General features: G+C 50.7%; 6 protein-coding genes across 6 annotated transcripts; 3 read left to right on the plus strand and 3 right to left on the minus strand.

The window, feature by feature from the left end:
* The first annotated feature begins 5 nt into the window (after positions 1-5).
* Positions 6-3,650, plus strand: AUEXF2481DRAFT_37683 (uncharacterized protein). Its single transcript, XM_013490381.1, has 3 exons — positions 6-351; positions 408-437; positions 494-3,650. The coding sequence occupies exons 1-3, from the start codon at positions 83-85 to the stop codon at positions 3,180-3,182; spliced, it is 2,988 nt and encodes a 995-aa protein (XP_013345835.1). The 5' UTR covers positions 6-82; the 3' UTR covers positions 3,183-3,650.
* A 180-nt stretch (positions 3,651-3,830) lies between these two features.
* AUEXF2481DRAFT_37685 (glycoside hydrolase family 16 protein) lies at positions 3,831-5,795 on the plus strand. Its single transcript, XM_013490382.1, has 3 exons — positions 3,831-4,744; positions 4,801-5,114; positions 5,170-5,795. Exons 1-3 carry the CDS (start codon positions 4,189-4,191, stop codon positions 5,659-5,661), a joined length of 1,362 nt encoding a protein of 453 aa, XP_013345836.1. The 5' UTR covers positions 3,831-4,188; the 3' UTR covers positions 5,662-5,795.
* A 394-nt stretch (positions 5,796-6,189) lies between these two features.
* Positions 6,190-6,568, plus strand: AUEXF2481DRAFT_2997 (uncharacterized protein; the record flags this gene model as incomplete). Its single annotated transcript, XM_013490181.1, has 2 exons — positions 6,190-6,221; positions 6,340-6,568. 2 exons carry the CDS (start codon positions 6,190-6,192, stop codon positions 6,566-6,568), a joined length of 261 nt encoding a protein of 86 aa, XP_013345635.1.
* Positions 6,569-10,016: 3,448 nt separating this feature from the next.
* On the minus strand, positions 10,017-11,448 carry AUEXF2481DRAFT_27430 (glycoside hydrolase family 28 protein; the record flags this gene model as incomplete). The annotated part of the gene is made up of 2 exons (XM_013490293.1): positions 10,017-10,673; positions 10,726-11,448. 2 exons carry the CDS (start codon positions 11,446-11,448, stop codon positions 10,017-10,019), a joined length of 1,380 nt encoding a protein of 459 aa, XP_013345747.1.
* Positions 11,449-12,904: 1,456 nt separating this feature from the next.
* Positions 12,905-17,621, minus strand: AUEXF2481DRAFT_580778 (uncharacterized protein). Its single transcript, XM_013490559.1, has one exon. The coding sequence runs from the start codon at positions 17,437-17,439 to the stop codon at positions 13,372-13,374; it is 4,068 nt and encodes a 1,355-aa protein (XP_013346013.1). The 5' UTR covers positions 17,440-17,621; the 3' UTR covers positions 12,905-13,371.
* A 480-nt stretch (positions 17,622-18,101) lies between these two features.
* On the minus strand, positions 18,102-22,993 carry AUEXF2481DRAFT_63780 (uncharacterized protein; the record flags this gene model as incomplete). Its single annotated transcript, XM_013490521.1, has 2 exons — positions 18,102-19,312; positions 19,360-22,993. 2 exons carry the CDS (start codon positions 22,991-22,993, stop codon positions 18,102-18,104), a joined length of 4,845 nt encoding a protein of 1,614 aa, XP_013345975.1.
* Between the last annotated feature and the right edge of the window lie 581 nt (positions 22,994-23,574).

Genomic DNA, 23,574 nt, shown 5'->3' on the forward strand with positions numbered 1-23,574 from the left:
TGGCACGCTAATTGGCTTAGAGTGACGACTCATCGAATGAGTGCAGCCATTGTCAGTTGAAGAAAAGATCAATTTGCACATCATGTGCCAGTATCAATACCATTATTATGGTCATTGCCAACATCAAGAGTTTATTCTCGTCAAGCTTTGTCACCGCGCGAGCCCTCTAGCCCAACCGCACTCCACCAACAAGCAAGAAATCATCAGAACAGAAGGCGCGACAGTCCAAGCGCTTCCCGACGAAGCACCCAGCGCAGCCGAAGGTGTCAACCTTGTCAAAACAATTGCCTTGGAGCAAGACACTCATCAACTTATCCATCCATTGTCCCATATCACACAAATTATATTAAGGTGCGCATCGGCTCATCCATTGATTTGTCTTTGGCACTGACATTTATTCATTGCAGCATCATGATTTTCAATGCACACGGAAGAAGGTTAGTGCTCTCCAAGTATCCTGGTACCCTGTATTTTGTTCTCTGACATTTAGCAGCGAGGATAAACAGCAGTTTGCTCAGGAAGCAGAGCGCCGCTACAGCGACATCATCAGCGGCGGAAAACCACCCGAGTACTACAAGGCTATTGAAGAACAGTTGCAGCAAGTGCTAGACAGAGTCCGCCAACTCGGACATCCCGCCTCTTCTGCAGCAGCTAGGTTGCAGCAGATACATGAGCAAAACAGCCAGCTGCCATCAAGTCGATCGACCTCAGCCACCACCTCGGTCACTGAAGCAGTACCTTTCGGAAGCTTCCCTGCCTTGTCTCGAGCCACTGCCCCGCGTAACGAAACTCTTCCCCAGTCGTATGCAGGGGCTGTTAAGAACTCTCTTCCCGATCAGCCATCCAAATCCCCTGTGGCTCAGGAGACGCCATCCCGTAACTCCTCCGAGCCAGGAGCCGTGACTCGTCCCTCCTCCTCCCAAGAGGAAGACCACGATTGGTGCGTTGTCGACCGTTCCGGACGTAGTTACCGCCTTCAGAAGCAGCAGACGACTATCTCCGATCGACACACACGCAAGTCGCTCCCCCAAGCGTGGATGAAGATGAACGATGAGGTCCGGTCGCCTCAACCTACGCCTGAAGATGGTCCAGTGGCAGCTCACCAGGATTCTGACAAGCCCATGCAGCGTACCGCTCGCGTCAGAGGCCCGCACGCTCAGCTATCCGTTTCTAAAGACAGCTCACTCAAGTCCAAGCCGAGCAAGCCTACACTCTCCAAGACCACAGCGTCAAAGACGCCAGGCTATGCCTCGCCTACAAAGGCCTCCAAACATCGCACTGCTGGGTCGAACGACTCCGTCAGAGCTCCTTCTCCTTGCAAGCCCAAGTCCGTACGTGCCGATACGCCATCCGGTGTAGCCGCGCTTTCATCACAACAGCATCCTTTCGGTACATCCCAGCGCAAACTCCCTCCAGTACATGCTAGCCGTCCTACTGCCTCAACCCTATTTGGTTTGGACGGAGCATGCGAGTTTGATCAGACCAGCGTCATGCAGGCCTTCTCCGGCAGTTCTGCGCGTCCACAGAAGAAGACAAAGCTTGACCTCAGAATCAACATTCCAGACCCCTCCAGCAGCTTGCCTCGCCCTGGTAGTCCTTCTAGAATCTTGATCGCCGCTACATCTACTAAACATCATCTCAACTCGCCTGACCGTGTGGCTGATCAGATTCCTCAAGTTGTCAAGATTGACAAGGCTGCTTGCAAATCAATCGACAGAGCAGCCATCCTTGAACCTATTAGAAGACGGTTGTCTAGTGTGTCAAGTCAATCACAATCGACTGTATCCATGGCCTCCCGAAGAGACTCTGTTTTCAAGCAGCCGAAAGGGATGATTCCCACTCAAGGCGGTGCCCAGGCAGAGTCTGTTGGATACTACGACTTCGAGGCGACCATTGCTGAACCTAGCACCAAACCAGAGACTTTGCAGCAACCGAGCACGTATGGTCCTTCGACGGCCGCCACAGATACCAGCTCCGCACTGTTACTTCACGCCATCAAGCAGACTGCCGTGGCTCATACCATTCGACAAGCCGAGAATCGTGGAAGCCGCAACCACGTTAAAGAATCTCTTGATCCATCTTCCACTACTGAGGATGCGCAACAAGTACGCAAGATGCACGAATTTCAGGCAGCCTGCCATTCTCGTCACATCTCTTGTGCTTCCTCACCTGAGAGAGATCCTGCGGTACTGAGATGCGGTCCCGTGAAGACCCACATCTCCAAGCCATCAACACAGCCTGAGGCTAAAATTGGCGAATTCACCTTCCGCGCCACTGCTGCTCAATTCGTCCCCACACCGACCTCGGAGGAGTTCATACCTTCGAACGATGAGACTCCTCGTCCTTCAGGGATCGCACCACCTGTACTTTACCATATGGGTATCGCAGAAACCGAGTTTGAACATTTAGCTGCGCCGGTACTTTTACCTATCGATCCCTCCATGTTTCATGTTTCACTTGATCAGAATATTCCGCAGCACTTTCCAGTTGAATATCCTTCTGCGTTCAACCAGTGCCCGGACTGGCTACCTGATGAAGAGTGGATTGGGCTCCCTTATGAGACCAAGTCAGCCATCATGAAACAACGAAGAGAGCGCGGATCCAGCTCAGATTTTTCCACTGGATTATCCTCGGCTGTGTTCTCTAACTTCGCCACCAGCCCGTCACTTTCCTCGCCAGGACCCGTTCTTGAGTCAGGCATGGGGCTTTTCAAACCACACTGGGATTGGACAGGTACAAGGTTCGGCAGGGCAGCGCTTCCAGCCATGGCCAAGGTCGAAGAGGAGGAACACCAACGCAAGGGCTGGGACGTCAAGTCTGCTGCTCCCGGATGGCGCTACGGATGGAGTGGTGGCGACGGTCTGGAGATCTCGTTCCAGGGCGACGGACCTGTGGCCGAAAGAAACCCCTACGCACCGGTCAATTTCAATGAGTTCGAGAGTGAGATTCACGGAAAAGATGCTTTCAAGACCAATGGGAAGGGCCAGAAGTATGGCGAGCGCCACTTACCCTACAGGCCTGAAGACTCACCACACAGTCGTGTCCGAGAATGGGCAAGAAACGCCAACTACCCTTCTGTTCCATGCGGCAACTTCCAAGTCGTCCAAGCAACCGAACACCTACCTTCTAGGCAAGCCTTCTCTGACGCTTGGTGTCATAACTGCTTCCCTGCACATATGTGAGATGGTGGTTAGAAAGGCGTGGTTGCTGAGAATGGTGAAAGATGTGTGTTCATTGCTTCTTTGGACTATCACCATCGGCTAGGGTGGGACGAGGGTTATCAAGGTGTTTCCTAGTGCACATTGTATTGCTGCAGTCTCGAAGACGCATGAGTTGGGTTTTAATTCATTCATCGTCGTTTTAGACATTGTTCTTCGAGGTGGCTTATCAAAAGTATTACATTACATTCATGTTAGTCATTTGCGTACTTCCAAGGTGAAAACAGAATAGGTAGAGCTAACACATCTGCCCATACCATCATAGATTCGTTGCGAGGTTAAGGTGGGTTGTTATGCAGATTAGTGACAGTTGTGAAGTTTCGCGGATGCAAGTTGCCGAGAATTGTGGGGAGCAGGCTGCAGGCCGCGGAGTCTCGACCCTCAAACTTGAACGAGGAACAATCCATGCAGGATGATGGACTTCTTTGTGTAGTGAAGACCATGAATGTAGTAAGATCATGTTGGGAAGAGACTCGTGTAAGAGGGATGGTCTTGTGACTCTGTGAGATGGTCGAGATTTGGACTGGGTGTGATATAGGCGGTTTGATACGAGCGGGATTGCGCAGATGATCGACTTGCAAACACGCCGTCGCCCCTTTGCTTGGCCTGCAGGTTGCATCCGCCATCCGCATCTCGCATTGGCCCTGAACTCTGACTTATTTTTGTCTCTGACGCCAACTCAGGCAATACGGATTCGATTTGTCCTCTTTTCCTTCGTGCGCCCTCGCTGTTCCATATATTCTTAACACCACTACTACCGCTGGGTATTGCTATTCTATCAGACAATATCATTCGCTTGTTGTCGCCACACTCTCGTACCTACACGAAACGACAATCTCCATCGAGCCCGTGATTACGACGCCTCCCCCTTCGGCCTCGACCACGACGCTCCCTCAGCCTCAGCACGACTTGCTCCATCGCACAAATCGCCATACGTGACGTGGACTAGTGACGCAAAAACATATCCAAAATGAAGACAATCCACGCTGTGGCCGCCCTGACCGTGGCGGCGGCCTCTGCCGTTCAGGCCATGATTACCTGCGACTCGAACAATCCTTGTCCTTCCAGCGCTCCATGCTGCTCGTCCTACGGATTCTGTGGTGTTGGTGCCTACTGTTTGGGAGGATGTTACACAAAAGATTCGTTCAGCATAGATTCCTGTATGCCCGCGCCTGTCTGCAAGTCGTCCGATTATGATTTCAGCAGCATGGATGGCTTCGTGGAGAACACCGAATACTTGGGAGATCCGGCGAGCGGTAACTGGGTCTTCTCTGGTAACCCTTTGATGTACAACAACGATGCTGTACTGCTCACTATGACCGAGGACTCGTCTGGTACACTCTTGAGTAGCACTCGCTATGTCTGGTACGGAAAGATGAGCGCTACCATGAAGACAAGTCGAGGTGCTGGTGTTGTCACCGCTTTCATCATGATGAGTGATGTCAAGGACGAGATCGATTTCGAGTTCATTGGTACCGATGTCGCAACTGCTCAGAGCAACTACTACTTCCAAGGAATTACTGATTGTAAGTCATGCATGCTTGGCCTATGTCTATGAACAAACTGCTGACAAGGAGTAAAGACGGTAACGAAAAGAACCTTTCTGCACCCAACACCGATTCGCAGTGGCACACCTACACAATCGATTGGCAGCCTGACTCTCTCAGTTGGGAGGTTGATGGCAAGGTTCTTCGTACACTTTACCGTAACGAGACCTACAACGCGACTGCTGGACAGTACCACTACCCTCAAACTCCTTCCAGAGTCCAGTTCAGTTTGTGGCCTGCCGGTAAAGCCGGTAATGCCCAAGGTACCATTGAATGGGCTGGTGGTGAGATCGACTGGAGCAGCCCCTACATGCAGAACGGTTACTACTACGCTATGGTAAAGGATGTTGTAAGTTTTGTACTTTTTCATGATGATGGCGTGCAAAGACTGATCGATTCCACAGACTGTTGACTGCTACAACCCCCCAGCTGGCTACAACAACCAAGGCAACAAGGCTTACTGGTATGAGAACAAGTACGGAACCAATGACACTGTTGTCATTGGTAACAACAACACCGTTCTGTCCTCCTTCCTTGCCACTGGCGAGGAGCCCAAGAAGGGTGCTAGCTCTAGTGTAGCTGCTACCAAGACCGGTAGCAAATCTACTGCCTCGTCTTCTGCCACCGCTCAGCCTGAAACTATTCCCGGTGTCTCTGGTGGTGGCTCTCGCGAGTCTGGAAGTGATGTTGCCAGCGGTTCTGGCTCGTCTTCTGGCAGCAGTGGTTCGTCGGGCTCATCTGGTTCATCTGACTCTGGCTCTGGCTCTACTTACACTGGATCCAACTCCTTCTCGCAAGGATTGGAGAGCGGTAGCGGTACCAACGATGGCAACAGAGTTGTCGCGGGTAGCCTTGTTGCTCTTGTGGCTTTCTTTGCCGCAGCTATGATGCTGTAATGAAAGCATGAGAAGGATGGATGGATATGATTCTTAAGGCTCTCTTCTTGTTAATACTGCTTGCGTTTGTCGCTTATTTTGCGTCTCCTTTTGTATTGATACACACGACCTACCGGTAATTCTTGGGGCCTTGAGGTGCATAGAGCGATGATATGGTTGGTTCAATCGACAGCATTCTTCTGATATACACTTTGATTCTACGGACTTCACTTGCTCGTAACAGTGAACTAGTCTTTCACTTGGGAAGATCGATGTGTTAACTATACGGGCGCTTGATTGACTTGATTGACGCTCAATGAGTTGATGCTCGCAAGATCGGGGTCGGAAAAACTATGATCCGGAACGAGAGTCGACGCACAGGCCGCGAAAATAGGACAAAAGCCTTGGCGTCGAAATGGCGCGCGCTGGGGAGGCTCGCTGCGTGTGGGCTTTGACGAGGTCGAATTTCTCCCGTTTTCGCACCCCCGAACGTCGTCGTCTTCAGTCCCATTTTCTTTTCGACAACCCCCACCTCACAACACCGTCAACATGGAGAACGAACGCGGAGAGCTCGTCGACCTGTACGATACCCCTACGATCAGTTGATCATTTCCAACCAAGTGCGCCCTCGAGCGACAGAAAGAGACAGACGGAAGACCAGAACAAGAACACGAGGGCTGACATATCTCCACCGTGCAGTTACGTCCCCCGCAAGTGCAGCGCAACCAACCGCATCATCAAGGCCAAGGACCACGGCTCTGTTCAGATCTCCGTCGCCAAGGTCGACGAGAACGGCAGATTCAATGGCGAGACCCAGGCCTACGCCCTCTGCGGCTTCGTTCGCGCCATGGGCGAGTCCGACGACTGCATCAACCGCCTCGCTCAGCGTGACGGCTACCTCAAGAACGTCTGGAGCGCCAGCCGATAAACGTCTCGTCTGAGGAACCTGGGCTTGTGTGTGAGGTGAGCGACTTCTTGGACATACACCCAAAGCATGAACGATATGCTGATAGACTTGCGCAAAAAAGGACATGACAAAAACACCATGGCATCACGGAGGACCCAAGGCTTTTTTACACTGAAAGGGGACTCGGAGTTTGGGGTTTTCTTTCTTCTACTCGCTGGCTAGCTTTTTACTTGGCTGGCTGGCTTGTATGCGCGCACAAGGACTCCGACAGAAGGACTACGACTGAAGGAGGATACACCCTACCGCGCAAAAGCATCACCACAAAATCACGCAATACCCTTTCGACCGTGCTTGTCAACGAAAAGAAAATGATATCTCCCTCCCAAAAACCCACCACGTCTCGTCTTTCGTCTTTCGTCTCTCTGTTTTATCCGGCTTTTGATCTTTGAGAGGTGTGCGCACGCATCAACACGTCTGTGATCACTATGCGTGCTCAGTCTCCGTGACCATTAGCGACTACCCCGTCTTGTTGAGTTCATCATGCTCGAGTAGGTCTGACTTCCGGGAAGAACTTAGTGACTGCCCTTGTTATCGATTGTTTGTCATCCAGATTGTATCGTAGCTGCAAGTCTCGTTCCTTCCCCATCGCTCCTTCCACAACTCGTCTTCACTCCAAAAGGCATATCCCATCTCTCTCCTTCTCTTTTCCTCTCCACATCCCAGCGATACACTCACTGCCTCTTCTTCCCTCCCATGATCAACGAGGCAACCAAGTGGGTCGGGAAACTACGGGTCTGTTTTTCCATATTCAAACCCTCGCTTTTCCTGTCGCTGTCGCAAGATCAATGTGGGTAACCCTCACGACTCCTTTGTAAGTTTGCGGCCGCTGAGAGCACAGGTCGTTGATACAGATACGGGAGGTACATATGTTATCAGCACTTTTGACATGAAAAATATGGGGATGGAAGAGAGCTTGGCTTTGTATTGGGCCATGGTTTGATGGCTCGTTCATTCGTGGCGGGCTAGTGCTGAGAGCGGCCCTGAGAGCGCGGTTCTGGGAGCTTGCTCTTGCTAGGTTTGTTCGCTAGCCTCTGTCTTGGGGACTCTGTTGTACGTTTCGATCAAGCCTGAGTTGAGCTTGTAGTGCGATCGCCATCAGTTGTCGCCTACAACTCGGAAGCGAAATTCAACCATCTTCTGCGCATCTTCAATCGCGTACTTCAGAGCCAGATCCCTGGCCTCCACCTGGAATGCCTGTAGTCCTTCCTCAAGTTCCCAATCTTCGTCATCGTGGTCGATCCTGGCGCCGAGGTAGGAAAGACCGATCTTCTGCTTCAGTCTGCGCTCAAGGTCCTTGCGCCTGCCGTTGCCCTCGGGGCCCTCGAAGAACGTTTTGAGTATGGTTGCGGCAAGTCCAAGGTCAGATGATTGTGTGCGGACCTTGTCGACGAGGTGGTCGACTGCCTCTTTGATGATCTTGTCGGCCAAGGCGTTGTCCATCTTCAATGCGCTGCCGATCTGTTAGCATTGATCGAAACATGACGATACACAATCATACTTCTCTGCCAGAAGTTCAACGCGATCGACTGCCAAGCGGTATTCGCCGATAGAAACCAAGTCCTCGTGGAAACGCTCAACCAAGTCAGGGTCGGCCTCAGCATCCTCCATGCCTTTCTTTAGGGTCATCAGGTTGTCCGTGAAGACGTTGATCCTGGCACGAGAGTCAGGAATGATTGTCTCCAGGTAGAGCCTGTAGGACACTCTAGAAGACATGTTGAGATCTATTTGGAGTGGTAAGATCGGGTGATGGAAGAAGAATGGCAGGAAGATGGCCGAGAGGGGAGCTTTTATATGCAGTTGAGAATTCCAACTGTCCGTCCGATAGTGAAGGCTGACGACGGAGAGTGACATATTCTGAACGGTGAATTTGACAATGGACAACACGTTCAATTCAGCAGGACTGGACGTTACTCTTCACTTCCTTGCATGCGAGTCTTCCGAGCATACCGCCATAGTCATCTTACTGATGTCACCAGTTGTGAGGAGACTTGTCCAAAGGCATACACCATTCACTTTGATGAAGTCGAACGCCGAGAAGAGCCGATTATCAGGGCTCTCATCTATTGAGTCACTTCTTTACACAGAGTTCGTGCCTCTTCGTATCTGTATAACATACTAGTGACGCTATCACATTGATTGTACATTATGTATGACCATGGTGAACTCTCATTTCTGCTATCCAAACCCTGACATGAAGCTACATTTTGCTTTTTCCATCACTCAAATTACTACATTGTCCTTTCAAGTCGCATGATCAACACTCATCGGTGATGCCAAAGAATCCTTGAGCCTCAGTCTCGATGGTCTCTTTTACTCCCTCAGTCGCATACTTCAAAGCCAACTTCTCGATGTTCTTCTTGTACAACGCAAGTACAGATCCAAAGTCATCCACCCAGGGGTAGTTTCCGAGATTATTGTCGTCCGTGGCAGCCATGAGTCTGTCTCTCAAGTTGCTACGTTTGACTCTGCTGCCAGCTCCTTCGAAGAAGAAACGAAGAGCAAGGACTGCCAGTCTGTTCTGAGGTGAATGCAAGCGAACATCTTCCGCCAGTTGATCGATGGCGTCTGCGATCGTTTGCTCGGCGAGATGGTCAGCCATCTTTCTGGCACTATTTTGAGGTCAGCCTCGCTCAGCCTGAAAGCAGTGTGGACATTGGGAGAACGTACTTGTTGATCTCTTTCTGAATGAAGACAGACAATGTGTTAGATAGCTTTTGTGCCTTTGCAAGACATCCGTCGAGATATTGAACCATGCTGACGTCGGTATTGGCAGCTCTCATCTTGTTCTGCAAAGCTTTGAGGCTTTTGGAGAGGGTCTGTATCTCATCCTTACCGGTCTCCACGTAGGAGGAGAGCTCGAAGGTCGTCATGTTTGGTAGGTTGATGTGTTTGTGAACTTGTGTGAGAAGTTCTGTATTGGAGGGGAAAGATAATTTACAACTTCGAGACAGACATGGCTCTTTTTGTAGATCGGGACACTATGGAAAACCTGGTATAAGGCCACAGCGGTGTAGCTGCTACATGTTATGTACGAACATGTAGTGTTCGCACATGTCAATCACCGACTTACGAAGACTCGCGCGCGGCTCATGATAGAGGAATTCGTCGAAGTTGATTGCACGCAACCACACCTGCGAGCAGGTCAGCCGGTAGGAATGCACAGTAATCTCCTCGGCGGCATGGAATGTCCAGGGAGTCGTGGAATATGTTACAACTCCCCCAATGCAGTTCACTACGACAGAGTATTCGGTGCATTTTGACAGGTAATTCCCGCCTTCTCACTGTCAAGGAAGCTCCTTGTGTCTCGTCCCGAATTTATCCACTTCTCGTCAAGGCTTCAATATGGCATGTGACTTAATAGTTGATATTGTGTATAGAATGTTCATCAGTCACTACATAAACATGCGTCCTAGTTGTACCCCTTATTGATGGTGGTACATTGGATGCCCTCCAATAGGCTCTCATCGACGTCGCCACAGGAGAACTCATTGACGGTACCATTGGGACTGCTGACATTGATGTCCGACAACTTGATGTTAGTGCAGACGCTTGGACTGCTACAGACGACGTATCCGGAGATAGGGTTGTACTTGGAGCTAGTGGTGCCGTGGATGTTCTTCATCACGATGTTCGAGATGGTCAACTTAGAGGGGAACTCGTTGCAGGCTGTCAAGTTCTTCTGACCGTAGCATTGGGTGACCTCGATAGCGTAGTCGACATTGTTGATGGACATGGTGTCATAAGTGATGTTGTTGACGCGACCTTTGCCACCGCCACCTTGAAGGTCACCCGAGAGAGCTGCCGGGGATCCAGGCCAGACTTTGATACGAGCGCCATCACTAGCGTTACTCATGGAGATGTTGTAGACGAGGACGTTCTCCACGATATCGGTCTCGGCGGGGTATTGGCCTAGGGAGCCGACACTGATCCCATGACTGCCGTTGCACTGCAGATTCTGAACAAGAATGTTGGTGCTGTTGGGCTTGAATGAGACACAGTCGTCACCGTTATTGATCACCGAGTTCTGGATGACAATGTTATCACTACGGTAAGTGTCCCATCCGTCCTAAGAAAGTGATTAGTATGATGATACCACCCCGACACAGGTTTTTGCTTACAGTGTTCTTGGCAGGGTTCTTGCTTTGACTGGATCCTGAGATGGAGATGTTCGAGAACAAGACATTGGTGCTGTTGGCTACCCAGTTGTAGTATTGAGGACTGTAGCGGAAGTTCAAGTTCTGAATAGTCGAGTTGTGCAAGCCGACAGCACCAAAGAGGATGGGTCTCAAGATGTAGATGTTTTGAGCATACAGATCGTACCAGACCTGGCCATTGCCATCGAGAAAACCTCCACCGTAGACGTTCACGTCATTACCGCCGAGCTGGAAGAAGGTTGTAGCATTTTGGAAAACTTGCTTGAAAGCGTTTGCCTGCCAGTAGTCGGTGTCGTTGGTGAATTGAACGTAGCCTTGAATATCGAGATCGATGTGGTTGAGGTTGGTCAAGTTCAATGCAGTTCCGATAACGTACTTTTGGCCTTGAGAGAAGATGACATGACCACCGTTGTTGCACTTATTCACAGCAGATAGAATGTACTCTGAATCATCTGTCACGCCGTCGTTGTGAGAGCTGACGTAACAGACTCTGTTTCTGGAGGGCGAAGAAGGGAAAGCCTTGAATGGCTTCTTAGGCGAGATATCGGTCTTTGGTCGGGTACCCTGGTGCTTAGAAACACTCTTAGGGAGGGACTTGGTATATTCCTGCTGAGCAGACCATGTTGGCGAAGCGACAGCTGTGATTGCACTCAACAGAGTTGCAGCAAAGAGAGGTTGGAAAAGCATATTTGAAGAAGTGGAGATGGTAATGAGAACGAATCCATTCTGGGATGCGACCAAGTGTGGGCTTTATATGGAAGACTCATGTAAAGAACGCAGATACAAGATGACGCCTCTCAAGGGAGGCCGTCTGTTTCTCCGCAAGACGAACGGTCCCGCCCACGGGGTAACTTAAAAATATGGGGAACGTACACGGCAGCTAACTGATTGCAGCAATGTGCCCTACACATCCCCAGATCATTCGAAGGGTCGGAAGAACCGGAAAATGTGCCATTGGCGGGATATTGTCTGTCCGGCGCCAGAATCGATGTGGATGTGGAGATTTCAGGAAGGCGGGCAGGCACATGGACAAGGAAGATATTTGGTGCCAAGGCCTCGGCTAAAGAGAAGCTTTGATGCTTCTTCGAACTTCAGTCTTCGCATCTGTTGGTCACTTCTCTCTCCTCCATGAAGAGGGTGAGCGAAAAATAACTTGCAAACATGCACAGTCGGTTTTCGGCCCAAAGAAAGCCCTGCAGAGAGTCAGTAGACTGATGACTTCCCCGGGACGCAACTCCACTTGCAGAGATTACCCTGCTTTGAGTCAGCTAATCCCTCTGATCACAGTCTTGTTCGTCGAGAGCACGACCAACAGTTCTTGCACACGAATGACTATGCAGATCGCATAAGTATCTCGGATACTCACAGCTATAGCTTGTAGCCTTTGGAGAAGGAAAGAGTACAGTTCAACGCCTCGAGCTGTTGGCTGTGTTCTTTTTGTGTCTTTCACTTGGTTGATACATGATATCGTCACCTTGGCCTTGTCTCATGACGCATATTATTTGCGTCTCATCAGAAGGACGCTGCTTCTTTCACGTGTTGTTCTCAAGTATGTTGCTTTGCACGGCTACGGCGAATCTCCTTCAGGGAGCTGCTGCATGCGAAAGCAACACGGCCAGAACCTTCCACTGATGCGGCACATGGCAACGCCATGCAACTGTTCATCTTACAGTTGATAAACACTCTATTCTCTTGGGTGTTCTTCATTCATGATTACAGAACTCACCCAGAACGCAATGTCCGACTCACAAGAGCTATTGAATACGGTCAGAATCGTGCACCACAACGCCAACGAACTGTATCGCTTGATCAAAGATCGCGATCCGGATCTGGTCGTTGTCGAGAGGGCAAGTCTTCTTATGGAAAAGCATTCAGGCAGCAAGTTGACGCGTTGCACGAATTTGAACGGGAAGGCGCAATCGAGGAAGGAGCTGGCGCTTGAATTCAGCAGGGAGGTACACCTGACGTTATGAGCGACAGGCGTGAGAAGGAGCTCGTCGAGGGAAGGAGCACTTTGGCGGCAAGGCAGAATCTAGCAAACATTTAATTGCCTGCACTTTCCGTGACGAACGCTACGATCATTGCTGTCATCGAGGGCACTACGCAAATGAGAGATCAAGTGAATGTACCCACAGAGGGACTAGGCTCTCATGGTCGTGGTAAGGGCTAATTCCTGGCTGTAGACATGCAAGATAATTTTGAGAAACCGAGGTATCGCCGAGGAGGGAGCACAACATTACTGTTATCCCTTTCCTGAGCAGCTGAGGCTCTCATGATCGTAGCAGTAGGGGCCGCTTGATCTTTGTGGATAGGCAAGGTGATTTTGAGGAGCTGAGGCATTGTCCGGGAGAGAGCGAATCGGTTTGGACTGTATATGGACCTGAGTGAGTTTTGTCTCTTCTTCCTGGTGACAACGGGCGATGCGCCTTCGCTGTGCTCGGGTGAAGAGTTGTCGCCCATTTTGGAGGCGATGTTGCGTGATCGTTGCTCACAGTTCGGCGATTGGCCGTGAGTTGTGGAAAGTACGAAAGGAGGAAAGCGCACGGAGATAGTCACGATTCACCTCTATTCGATATCTTGAGGTTTAAACGATGTGGATCGGATAGAAAGCTAGCCCTGTCTGAAGCCTACACTTCTTCTTTCCCGCCTGCTATTGCCGGCCTCTTCGTTCGGCGTTGTGACGCTCAAACCACTTTTCTTCCTTCCGCCCGCTAACGTAGCAGCCATTTGCGCAGCCCTCGACTCCGCAATTACCCAGTCATCATCACGTACACATTTTTCCCGCTCTCTTCGCTCGACAGTATCCAACAGATCATTTCGCCGGGGACCTGGCGTACAAGCGCATAGACAACCTGGAGTAGGACAGGCGCCCTCAGATGTTGATACAGAAGTCGGAGAAACATCGAGATCAGATGGTGCTCCTGAGTGCCATGTACGCAGACACGCTGCATGTGCTGAATGGTTGCAGAGCAGGCAAGTTGAGTACAGTGCGTTTGTCTGAACGCCTATCTCGCCGATGGCCTGTCGGATGTCGTCGTCGCTATCGTCTCCCGCACTTGCTGGTCGAATGAAAGGTTCAGCTACAGCGACTCGGTTGCCACCTGTGCGTGTTTTGATCTTTGCGGGACCCTCAAATGGACTCGTATCGCACCAACAGATTGGACACGGATCTTGACGCTGTGTACAATTCTCACATCGCATCTTGTTGGGAGCAGTAATGGGTTTTCTGCACGTTCCGCACATGAAGCTTACTTGTGTGTCTTTGAGACCACCCTCGTACACTGATGGATACATGGGGTAGCTGACACGACGCAAATATGCAGCATGACTGAATAGTCCGAGATGTTGTAGCTGACTGTGATAGGTGCTTATTATGCTCTCTGCTTGCAGAGGTTGCAGCCCTGCCTTGATAAGATGTTCAAACGATGTTGAGAACAAGCCATAAATCTCCATGTCGCTGTAACCCATTGCAGTGAAATACTCACTGTATACGGTAATGGTCGCGTCGACCTTCGCTTGCGGTAGTGCATGCGTCTCGGGAAGCAGAGGAGTCAGGAGGAAAATAAGATTCGTTGCGGCCTGAGCGTCGGGCACCTTGGTAGTATGGTAGTCGAGAAGGTGATTGAGCATGTCTATAATGCGGAACGGCTTATCCTTCTCGGCATCGATATTGTAGTCGGATGCTAGAAAGTCGGCTGTGATGAACGGTGTCTTCGTGGCGTCGATAGAAGCGTTTTTCGAGGGCATCACCGCCGATACGCTCTCCGTAATCTGTGGCAGAGTGGCAGGCTTAGTTATGGATCCTTCTCTCGACCGTCCTAGCTGCCGTGAGTGTCGATGTGGAATGATGGTTCCACTAGCTTCCATATTCTCGACATCGTCAGAGGGTTTTCGTTGATTGGAGAAAGTGTCAACGTCTGAAGCAAAACTTTGCTGGTTGTTCATAGCAAGAGTCTGCATATCTCGAGGTATATCTCTTGCTGGCGCATCTGTATTCTGTCTAGGCGCAGGGACCATCATGTGGCCGTTGTGGTCGCTTCCTGATGAGGTTTCGACAACGCTCCCTTGACCTTGATCTTCCGGAACACCCTGTCTTGCCTGATAACTCCGGCCCATAATCGGTTCGGAAGATGAACTGCTTCCTAGATTCATTGAACCATATGAGCCTTCTGATCGAAGGTTTTCTTGTACGGCGTCCATCAGATTTGATCGACTGCTAGCAATTGAGGAAGCAGGCCCCGAAGCATCTCGTGATGACAAAGATGGGAACATGCCAAAACTCTCATCCGAGTTGTATCTGGTAGGTTTGGGCCGCTCACTTGGCTCATCCTCAAGGTTAAGTGGTTCTTTCACAGGCTGTCTCCAGTTGTTGATAGCCTCTCGTTTCTCTCGATAATTCTGTACAGAGCCATACCAAGAGTTACGATGCTCGATACCTCTGTGATCAACTGCCTGTAACGTAGCCCGGCTCTGACCTTCGATGTTCTCGCGTATCTCCGAAGGAGTAAGAAGCGAAGGTGGCAGTGTGAGAGTCTCATCCTTGTCAATCTCCTTGAGCGAAGCTCGCTCTAACTCGTGACGGTCTTTCACGGGTCGAGCGATTGGCGTAGGAACATTTGATGTGCTATCGGGCTGAACAGTCGACAGCGATTCCATCGTTCTCAACGGGCGACTCAGTGGTGTACCAGGCTTTGAGCTCAGTCTTCGTTCGGTTGATCCGAGCCATCGTCTAGTCCTTCTGGCAAACGGTGATTCGTCCAACAAGCTTTTACGAGGACCAGAATCATTCTTTACCCTCAATCCACGATGGTGATCCGCTCTGTTCAGTAACTCCGTCATGACCGCTCGACCCATGATCCTCCAAGACTGGGCCATACGATATAGTGACGCTTTCTGAGCATAACTTGCGTTGTGCTCAAACATCTCATGTGCCTTCAGAAATGCGTCGACTGAGGGAGGTTCGGGAAGAGCCCGTGTTTTGTACTGCTTGGCGAAGTACTGGAGAAGCAACAAATTCGGGCTACCAGGTAGACGGCCACGAGCAGCGCTCTGACCTGGCTTGTATGCTCGACCCGCTTTCAAGACATCTTCGAGGCTGACAGTCCGAGTCGAGCCAACATCATAAGCCGGCGGAGAGCCATTGGACATCTTTCCTATCCTGGCACTGGGTGATCTTGTATGACGCTTTCCATAGGAGCTGCTTAGGAAAGTGTCGTCTAGTGTGTCGTCATGCGACCCCCGACTTGAACTATGCCCTTGCCCGATTGTCTCAGTATGAGAAAGACCTAATCGTCGTTGATGGATGAACGCTTCACTGTCGTCGCGGTTAAGACCTGGCCTGAGACGAGTTGCTCTTTTCTGAGTTACCAGACTAAACTCGCCGAGCGGAGAAATAGCAAAGGCTTGCATATTGCGTTTTTCCATGACTTTGCGAGCGTATTTGATATCATGCTGTAAGAACATGCCCTCCCTGTTGACTGTCCATAGAAGATCTTGAGAATGCCACAAAAGATCTGTTGGTGCCGTTTGGTAGCCTTCCATCTCTCGAAATGGCAGCCACGGTCTTCGAAAGTCCCAAATATGCACGATAGGATGATCACGCTCGTAAGATGTGACAATCTGTGTACACTGCCTCGCGCCCCGACCTTTAGGCCATGATGACTGACAGGAAGGCCTCCATCTAGCATGGCGCAAGGGATGTGGTGTTTTGATCTCGTACACAGCCTTATGCCTCCTTCCTTCAGCGGAGATATTCCAGACTTTGACCGTTTTGTCCGAACTGGCACTAAGCAAATGTTTACCATCAGGATGCCAGTCAATTGTCGCGCATGGTCCCGTATGAGCTGCAATGCGTGTCAGAGGAGTTTTGAGCTTGCGGGTGTCCCATCTCTGAACAAATCCTCCATCTGTGCACATGGCGAGCTCAAAGATATCGGTCGGAGACCATTTGACGTCTCTGACTCCCTCATTCTGGCCACTGGTTGTGAATCTGCTTGGAAACGTGTTGGCATCTCGTCTCACATCGCGGAGATCCCAAAGTCGTACAGTTCCATCTTGGCTAGCAGAGAGGAAATGCTGCCCAGCATGAGGATTGAACGTTACTCTGTGAATTTGCCGGCGATGTTCTTTCAGCTGCGCAACTTCGATTCCAGGATGATTGAGGTCGTACAAAGTGATAGGTCCATTGGCATTAGCAGCGGCGATGTAGTTGCCAAAGTTGCCCTTGCCCCATGCAACGTCTGATATGTTGATATTGTCTTTGGATCGTCCGGAGGTGTGCGCACTGTAGTTTCGGATGGCAGTCCGGATATTGATGTCTTCCGTACAGCTTCCCTCATCAACGCGAATGGTTTTGAGGATGTCTCGTCCAGCAAGAATGGCATGACTTCCCTCATCATTGATAGATAGAGAGTTAATTTCGAGGCCGGTTTTATGACTAGCACTGGCATTGTACGCGGACAAACTAGGAAGTCTTTGAACGTCCTTCAGTCCTGCACTACTACCCTCGCGACCATCGCCCTCTCCATCAGCAGCTCTGGCAGGGAAGCCTAAGAATCTGTTCAGAGCATTGCGAGCTCGTTGCTGCGGCGGCAAAGGCGGAGCTGGTGGCGGGTTTTGGTGGCCTTGGGGAACTGGCAATGGCACAGTAGCCGCTCTTCGCGGCTGTTCAGGATTCATGAGCGCAGATGATCGACTAGTGACATGCTGATGGTCGCAACGTATCGAACATTCGGACGCGAGATTCCGCGACAATCAAGCGTGGTTTGAGATATGTGCAGTATTTCCGCCGATACCCGTTGTTTCAGGCGCAGCGTCCACGCGTAGACTTAGTATTGCACATCGTTTAGGGTCAGAAAGTGACATACACAGTTGAGAAGTCACGAAGACGTAGGCGTTCCTGCTTGCCAAGAGAACAGTTTACCGTGCACAACCCTCTTCCGAGATTGTGCAGACATATTCTTTCTGACACAATCCAGGCATCATGATCTTTTGTTGAGAACACACGTTGCCATCCTTGCCATTCAGCATACAAGGCAGGTCAGTTGAAAATATGAAAAATGTAACATTAACATCAAATGGGTATTCTATGCTCAACAACCTAGCCGCTCTTGTGAGCCACAGCCATGACTCTTCTCAAACTCATAGGAAGGAAACGCCATATGGGAGGGTCCTAAATTCGGCTTCTTTGCCCTGTTCGTATGCCATGAGAATTCAAAAGGGGTCGTATTATATAAACAGAGGAGGACATGACGTCTTGAGAGTAAGAAAACAGGAGTAATACGAAAAAAAGAAACACACGAGTCATGTCGACGTAAAATGAAGAAGAGGTACCGCGCTCTCTACTCTTCACGGTAGAACTTCTTGAAGACCAGGTGCAAGAAGAGGTTGACGTTCAACTTCAAGCCACCGTCACCGCCAGTCCCACGGAACAGGTTCATGAATTGGTGATTGTCGAATTGTGCCTGAAGGAGGTCGTCAAGCGGTACAGAGGCGCTGGCACCTGGGATCATGAGACTGCCCATGCTTCCCTCAATATGGAAGACACCGACTTCATCGGAGGAGATGGTGACGTTGATACGGTTCCATTGAGTTGCATCGTACCCATCCCAGCTGACGAGAACACCTTTTTCGGCAAGAGCACGTGCCGAGTACTTGTACGAACCGAACTTGGGTGTGCGACCAGAGCGAGCCAACTCACGCTCGTGGTTATACTGCTTGGTGAAAGGTAGAAGGAATCGCTTCTTGCCCTTTTTGTTTTGCAATGTTATCATGGCCTGCTCGATATAGTCGTTGTAGCTCTGCAATTGCTCGTCCAGGTAAGAGGCCTTTGAGTTTAGTTGAGTAAGCGTGGCACGAACACCCTCGAGCTCGCGAGTGCGTTGTACACGACGACGATGCTTCGTCCTGATGTCAATAGCAATTGCATTGAGTAGGTCTTGGTACTGGTTATGCCTGTTGACCTTTCCATGCTGTTCGAGGAGGAGGATGTTTTCAAGAGCTGCGCTCTTGACTTCGGCATATGACATGGACGTGATGTCCAACAGAGTTGAGGCCGGTTCATCCTCCATCATACCAGAGTATGCCGAGGGCGCTCTAGGGTTGCGTTTTTGATGCAAAGCTTCTTCGTCCAAGAGTGAGAACCACTTGTCGTCGTCTTCCGCCGTGATGGGTCGAACCAGAATATCAAGCAGATTGGCTCCAGCTTGTATCCTGATGATGAAAAGAACAAGGCGCTTGGTTTCCATGAAGAGTTGCTTAAGATCGGCCTCAGGGTCTTGCTTGTCGTGGAATTTGGGCGTCAATTGGAGACTGATTTCATTCGAGCCAACACCCATCATTTCGTTCTCGTTGCTTTGGGCACTGCCGAGTTCGCGGATGATTTCACGTAAAACATCATTCGGGCCGGAAAGATTCGATAGCTCGTTGGTCACAAGGTGGTGAATGGCGAAGATGTCCGCCATCTTGATGTACAAGGTAGGTTTGACACGGGCGAAGAGATCGTTGAACTCGTCAATGTCGAATTGCTGTTCGGGTTCACGGATGTCGATGACTAGATGATGTTAGTACTGTGAGATTTGAGATCAAGCAAAGACTTACGAGATGCAAGAAGATCCTCCATTCTCTCAATAGCCTCACCCACCCAGGTGTTCAAAGGCTGCAGATAGATGTGGTCGCCTCCGAACAGTCTACCCGCATAGACCTGACCCAGGACCTTGCCGACTTCACCGAGGTTACGCTTGTGGATCGGGCTTAGACCTCGATCGATTATGCCCCACATCTCCGGTTGAGTCAATGCAGGTGCAAGATAAGCTTTCCACAACCAATGTCCAACGACTTGAAGGAGATGTTGCTGACTCTCTCCGGGGAAGGTGGCAACAAGAGTGTTGAATGTCTGCTGAGCAATGAATCTTAGACCGTAAGGCATACGTGGCAAAGTCTCTTCCAGGAGGATGAAGAAGTGATCACAGATATCGCGGAGGTCTTGCAGATGGGATACGAAGAGATCTCTGGTCTCAGGGTCGCGAATGGCCTCTTCACGAGAGATGTCTGGGTTTCTGCGACTGCGTTGCCCTGTGGAAAGCTCCTCGTTGTTGATAGACGCTCGGTAGATTTGCATTGGGTCGCTCTCAAGGTCCAAGTCTGCATTCTCGAAGATACTCTCTCTGACAAGAGGTCCGAAGAGATCACGCATATACTTACGATCGCGAGGGCTTCTGACGTAGGCAGACAAGAGTCGGCTCCAGAAGAAGGTACTACGAAGGTAATCTTGAAGGGAGGCACTGTGCTCGGCTTCTTCTTGGATGGAACGTGTCACAAGCTTCAACAGGTAGTATTCCTCTCTGCGCTTTTGAGCAAAGCCGAAGAGTCCCATCATGAGCAGCTCGATCCTCTTGCCTTCTTGCTCTGGCATGCCTTGTTCTTTCAGCTTGTGGAATAGACGCGCAAGATATTGTGGTTGAGTTTGCAGAAGGAAAAATAGCTCCTGGTAGTGTTCAAGCTTTCTTCTTGAGTTCTTGTTTAAGGCTTTGAGATCGAAGGGATCTTTGGAAGATATCTCCGTGTTGTTCAAAAGACTGCCAACGTGTCCACCAAAGTGTCGCTGATGCTTGACGACTTCATCCAACGTGATTTTGTTCTTGACAAGGAGAGCAATCTTGATGTCAAGTTGATCGATGTATTGTTCGGCCATCTCATTTTGTCGCACGCGTTGCACAACAGTCTTGCGCAATCTCTCAAATTCGAGTTCCTCGTCAAAGTCGAAATCGCTGTCGTTAAGAAGATGAACAAAGTTCTTGACAGTACCGACGGGCGGGTTCTTTCCACTCGTCAGACTCTTGTAAGCCTGCCCTTGTTGGCGGGCCCGAATAAAGCTCTGAACTTTAATGACCTTCTCCATGTTCTCTCGGTAGAAGCGTTGCTTCTCAGCAAAGTCTCGTCTGACAAGCAGTCCTCTGACAGCAGATTGGAGATCCACAACAGCGTCTTCATCTTCTTCAAGTTGTCCTAGAAGAACGCCGATATCACGACGACCAAGCAGGGCGCGAGAAAGGCTCTGCAACTCGATGATCTGCTCTTCTTGCTCATTAAGCCGACACAAAACATCGAACACTCTTTGACGCTCGAGATATGCTCGAGACAAAGACTGAAGATCCTTGATGGCTGGCCTCTGGGCATACAAGGCTGTAACGTCGGCGTGATGCTTATTGCGGAACATATGGCCGCGAGCACAGCTTTGGAGAGCGATGATTGCATTTTCGCGATAGCTAAGCGCATCTCTGATGGCTTTGACGTCCTTGCGGCTACAACCGGCCCTGAACGCAGACTGCAATGCGATGATCGAGGATGACTGCTTTTGTAGGTCTGACTTGAGTTTCCTGACAGCACGTCTCGCCTTTTGACCACGTGCTGCCGATTGAAGCTCTAGCCAAGCAGGGGTCTCGGTGTCGAGAGAAATACGAGTGTGATCCAACTTGCGACGCTGGATGAAGCCGGCCATCGCATGTTGGAGTGATGCGACAGATCTCGAGTGCTTTCTAAGCAGGTCGGCATTCGCAGCGTGCCCCTTCCTCTCCAGCATACCTCGAATCGCGGCCTGCATAGCAACAACATCTTGTTCTGATTGGCGACTGTCTTCGAGCTGACGTTCGACCTGGTTCCTTTGTAGAGCTCCTCGGATGGCAGCTTGCAGAGAAATAACATGCTCCTCGGAAGCTTGTCCCTCTTCGATCTGACGTTCGATTTGTTTTCTCTGAATGGCTCCTCTAATCGCTGCCTGGAGCCAGCGCACTGGCTCTTCGGCTTCACGAGTCGCTTCGTACTGATCACTGACATTCCATCTGCCCAGAGCACCACGAATCGCAGCTTGAAGGTTGCGGATGCCCATGTCCTGCTTTTGCATAAGCGTCCGCATTCTTCTGACCTCCGTCCTAGCTTTGCGTGCCCTGAACAGTGACTGGAGAGTGACGATTTGCTTCTCTTGGGCTTTCCAGGTCTGCTCACGGCCGCTACGACGCCTACGAATGAGGAAGCCTCTAGCAGCACTCTGAAGCTGAACAGCAAAACGTTTCATATCCATGCGATAATCGGAGATTTGGCGGGCAAAATCTCCGCGGATTCGTGATTGAAGGTCAATGAGGGCATCCTCGGCATCCCATAGCTGGTTCATGGTGTCTCCGAGTCTTAGTCTCACCATGGCTCCACGAATTTGAGATTGTAAGTCCTCAACCATAGCGTCATGTTCAGCGAGTTCTCTCTGGATGCGCTCTTCCTCTGTCTCGACGGGCTCTGGTTCAGGCTCTGGCTCTGGCTCACCAAAGTTGGCGCCCATGCCTGAGAAATTGGGCATACTAATTCCAGCCTTGTCAAGACCTTTCTGCATGGCTTCAAGTTCGTGATCTTCGAATTGCAACTGACCGACGAGATTACCGATGCGGAAGTCCACAACTCCTTTGCGGAAGAGAAGCCATGATAGGGCATGAATGCAGTAGATGACCTTGGGGATGTTCTTTTTCTCGTAAAGATCAACCAATTCAAAGCGGAAGAGCTCGGGCAGCTCCATCTCGGCAAGAAAACGGAAGAACAGAGCAATGTTGTCGGAATGGCGAAACTGCAGACGTTCATGTTTGAATATGCGGATAGGTCGATCGGGATAGATGGCTTGCACAACTTCAGCGAGGGTGACTCCGTCTCGAAGGGCCTCCTCGAGCTGGACAATCTCAGGGATTTGTTTGTGGATGATGTCCTCGATCCACTCCTTTGCTTCACCAATATGACACAGATATTCGTAGGCCTGCAAGAATTGACGCTGACGATCCATCCATTTGCTGGCTTCCCAACTGCTCGTGAATTTGCTGGTACTTTCTGTGCCCTTCTTCTCTTTCGTCGTCATGGCACGCTGTAACCTCCTGCGACCATGCAGACCGACCACCTCTTGCTCAGGAGACTTTATCGAAAAGTCGTCATCTTCGGTGTTTTGAGCAAACTTGGAGAGTGTGCGCAGGTGTTTCGTAGCTGATCTTTGCAGGCCTTGCAGCTCGGACTTTTCGATATGGCTGGGCGATGCGAAATGGACGTGGGCAGAATTGCGATTTCCACGGTCATGGATAGGGGCTCGTACTGAATCTGAGCGGGAGATGGCAAGTGAATGTGGTCGAGACTTTGCAGGCGGAGATGTGGACGGCACAGGCGATGCGGATTGCGAGGTGGGCGTACTGTTGTTGAATGGGTCCATTCTAGAGTCGTGTAGGCTTTTGGAGCGCGAGTGTGATTGGGTGTGTGGTGTTGAATGCGACGAGGGATGAGCAGGCGATGTGCCCGGAGCCTGTTGCAAGGGCCTTAGAGCAGTGCGGAACTGCTCAGGTGTGACTGGCGCAACATTGGCTTCTTTGGCCTCCCAGAACCCTTTCGCTTTGGGTGAGGCCGTGGCTTCGCTGAGGCCTCGTTTGTGGTGCAGACTGTTCGTTGATATGCTGGTCACATGGCGGAGCGGACTTCCAGGCACCGAGGGAGATGCCGGCGCTTGTCCGCGTGATTGCTGTAAATATGCCATGTCGTCTCAGGGAAGGTGCGAACCCGAATGAATAGGTAGGGCAGACGTATGCTTGTCGGCTTGTCAAGTCCCGGCGGCACGCGCACAGCAGCGAGACGGCGAGTTTGCGTGTCGGAAGAGAGCGGCGACGTCGCCCGCGGCACTGCTATTAGCAATGATGGTGAAAGCAGCAGACAAGGAAAAAGTAGTCGACTACTCCAGGCGGCATAGCAGGGCAGAAATCGATTGCTTTGCAACGCTATCCCCGTAAACACGCCCGTTGC

This window comes from Aureobasidium subglaciale (assembly GCF_000721755.1).
Source record: "Aureobasidium subglaciale EXF-2481 unplaced genomic scaffold scaffold_5, whole genome shotgun sequence".
Lineage (NCBI taxonomy): Eukaryota > Fungi > Ascomycota > Dothideomycetes > Dothideales > Saccotheciaceae > Aureobasidium > Aureobasidium subglaciale.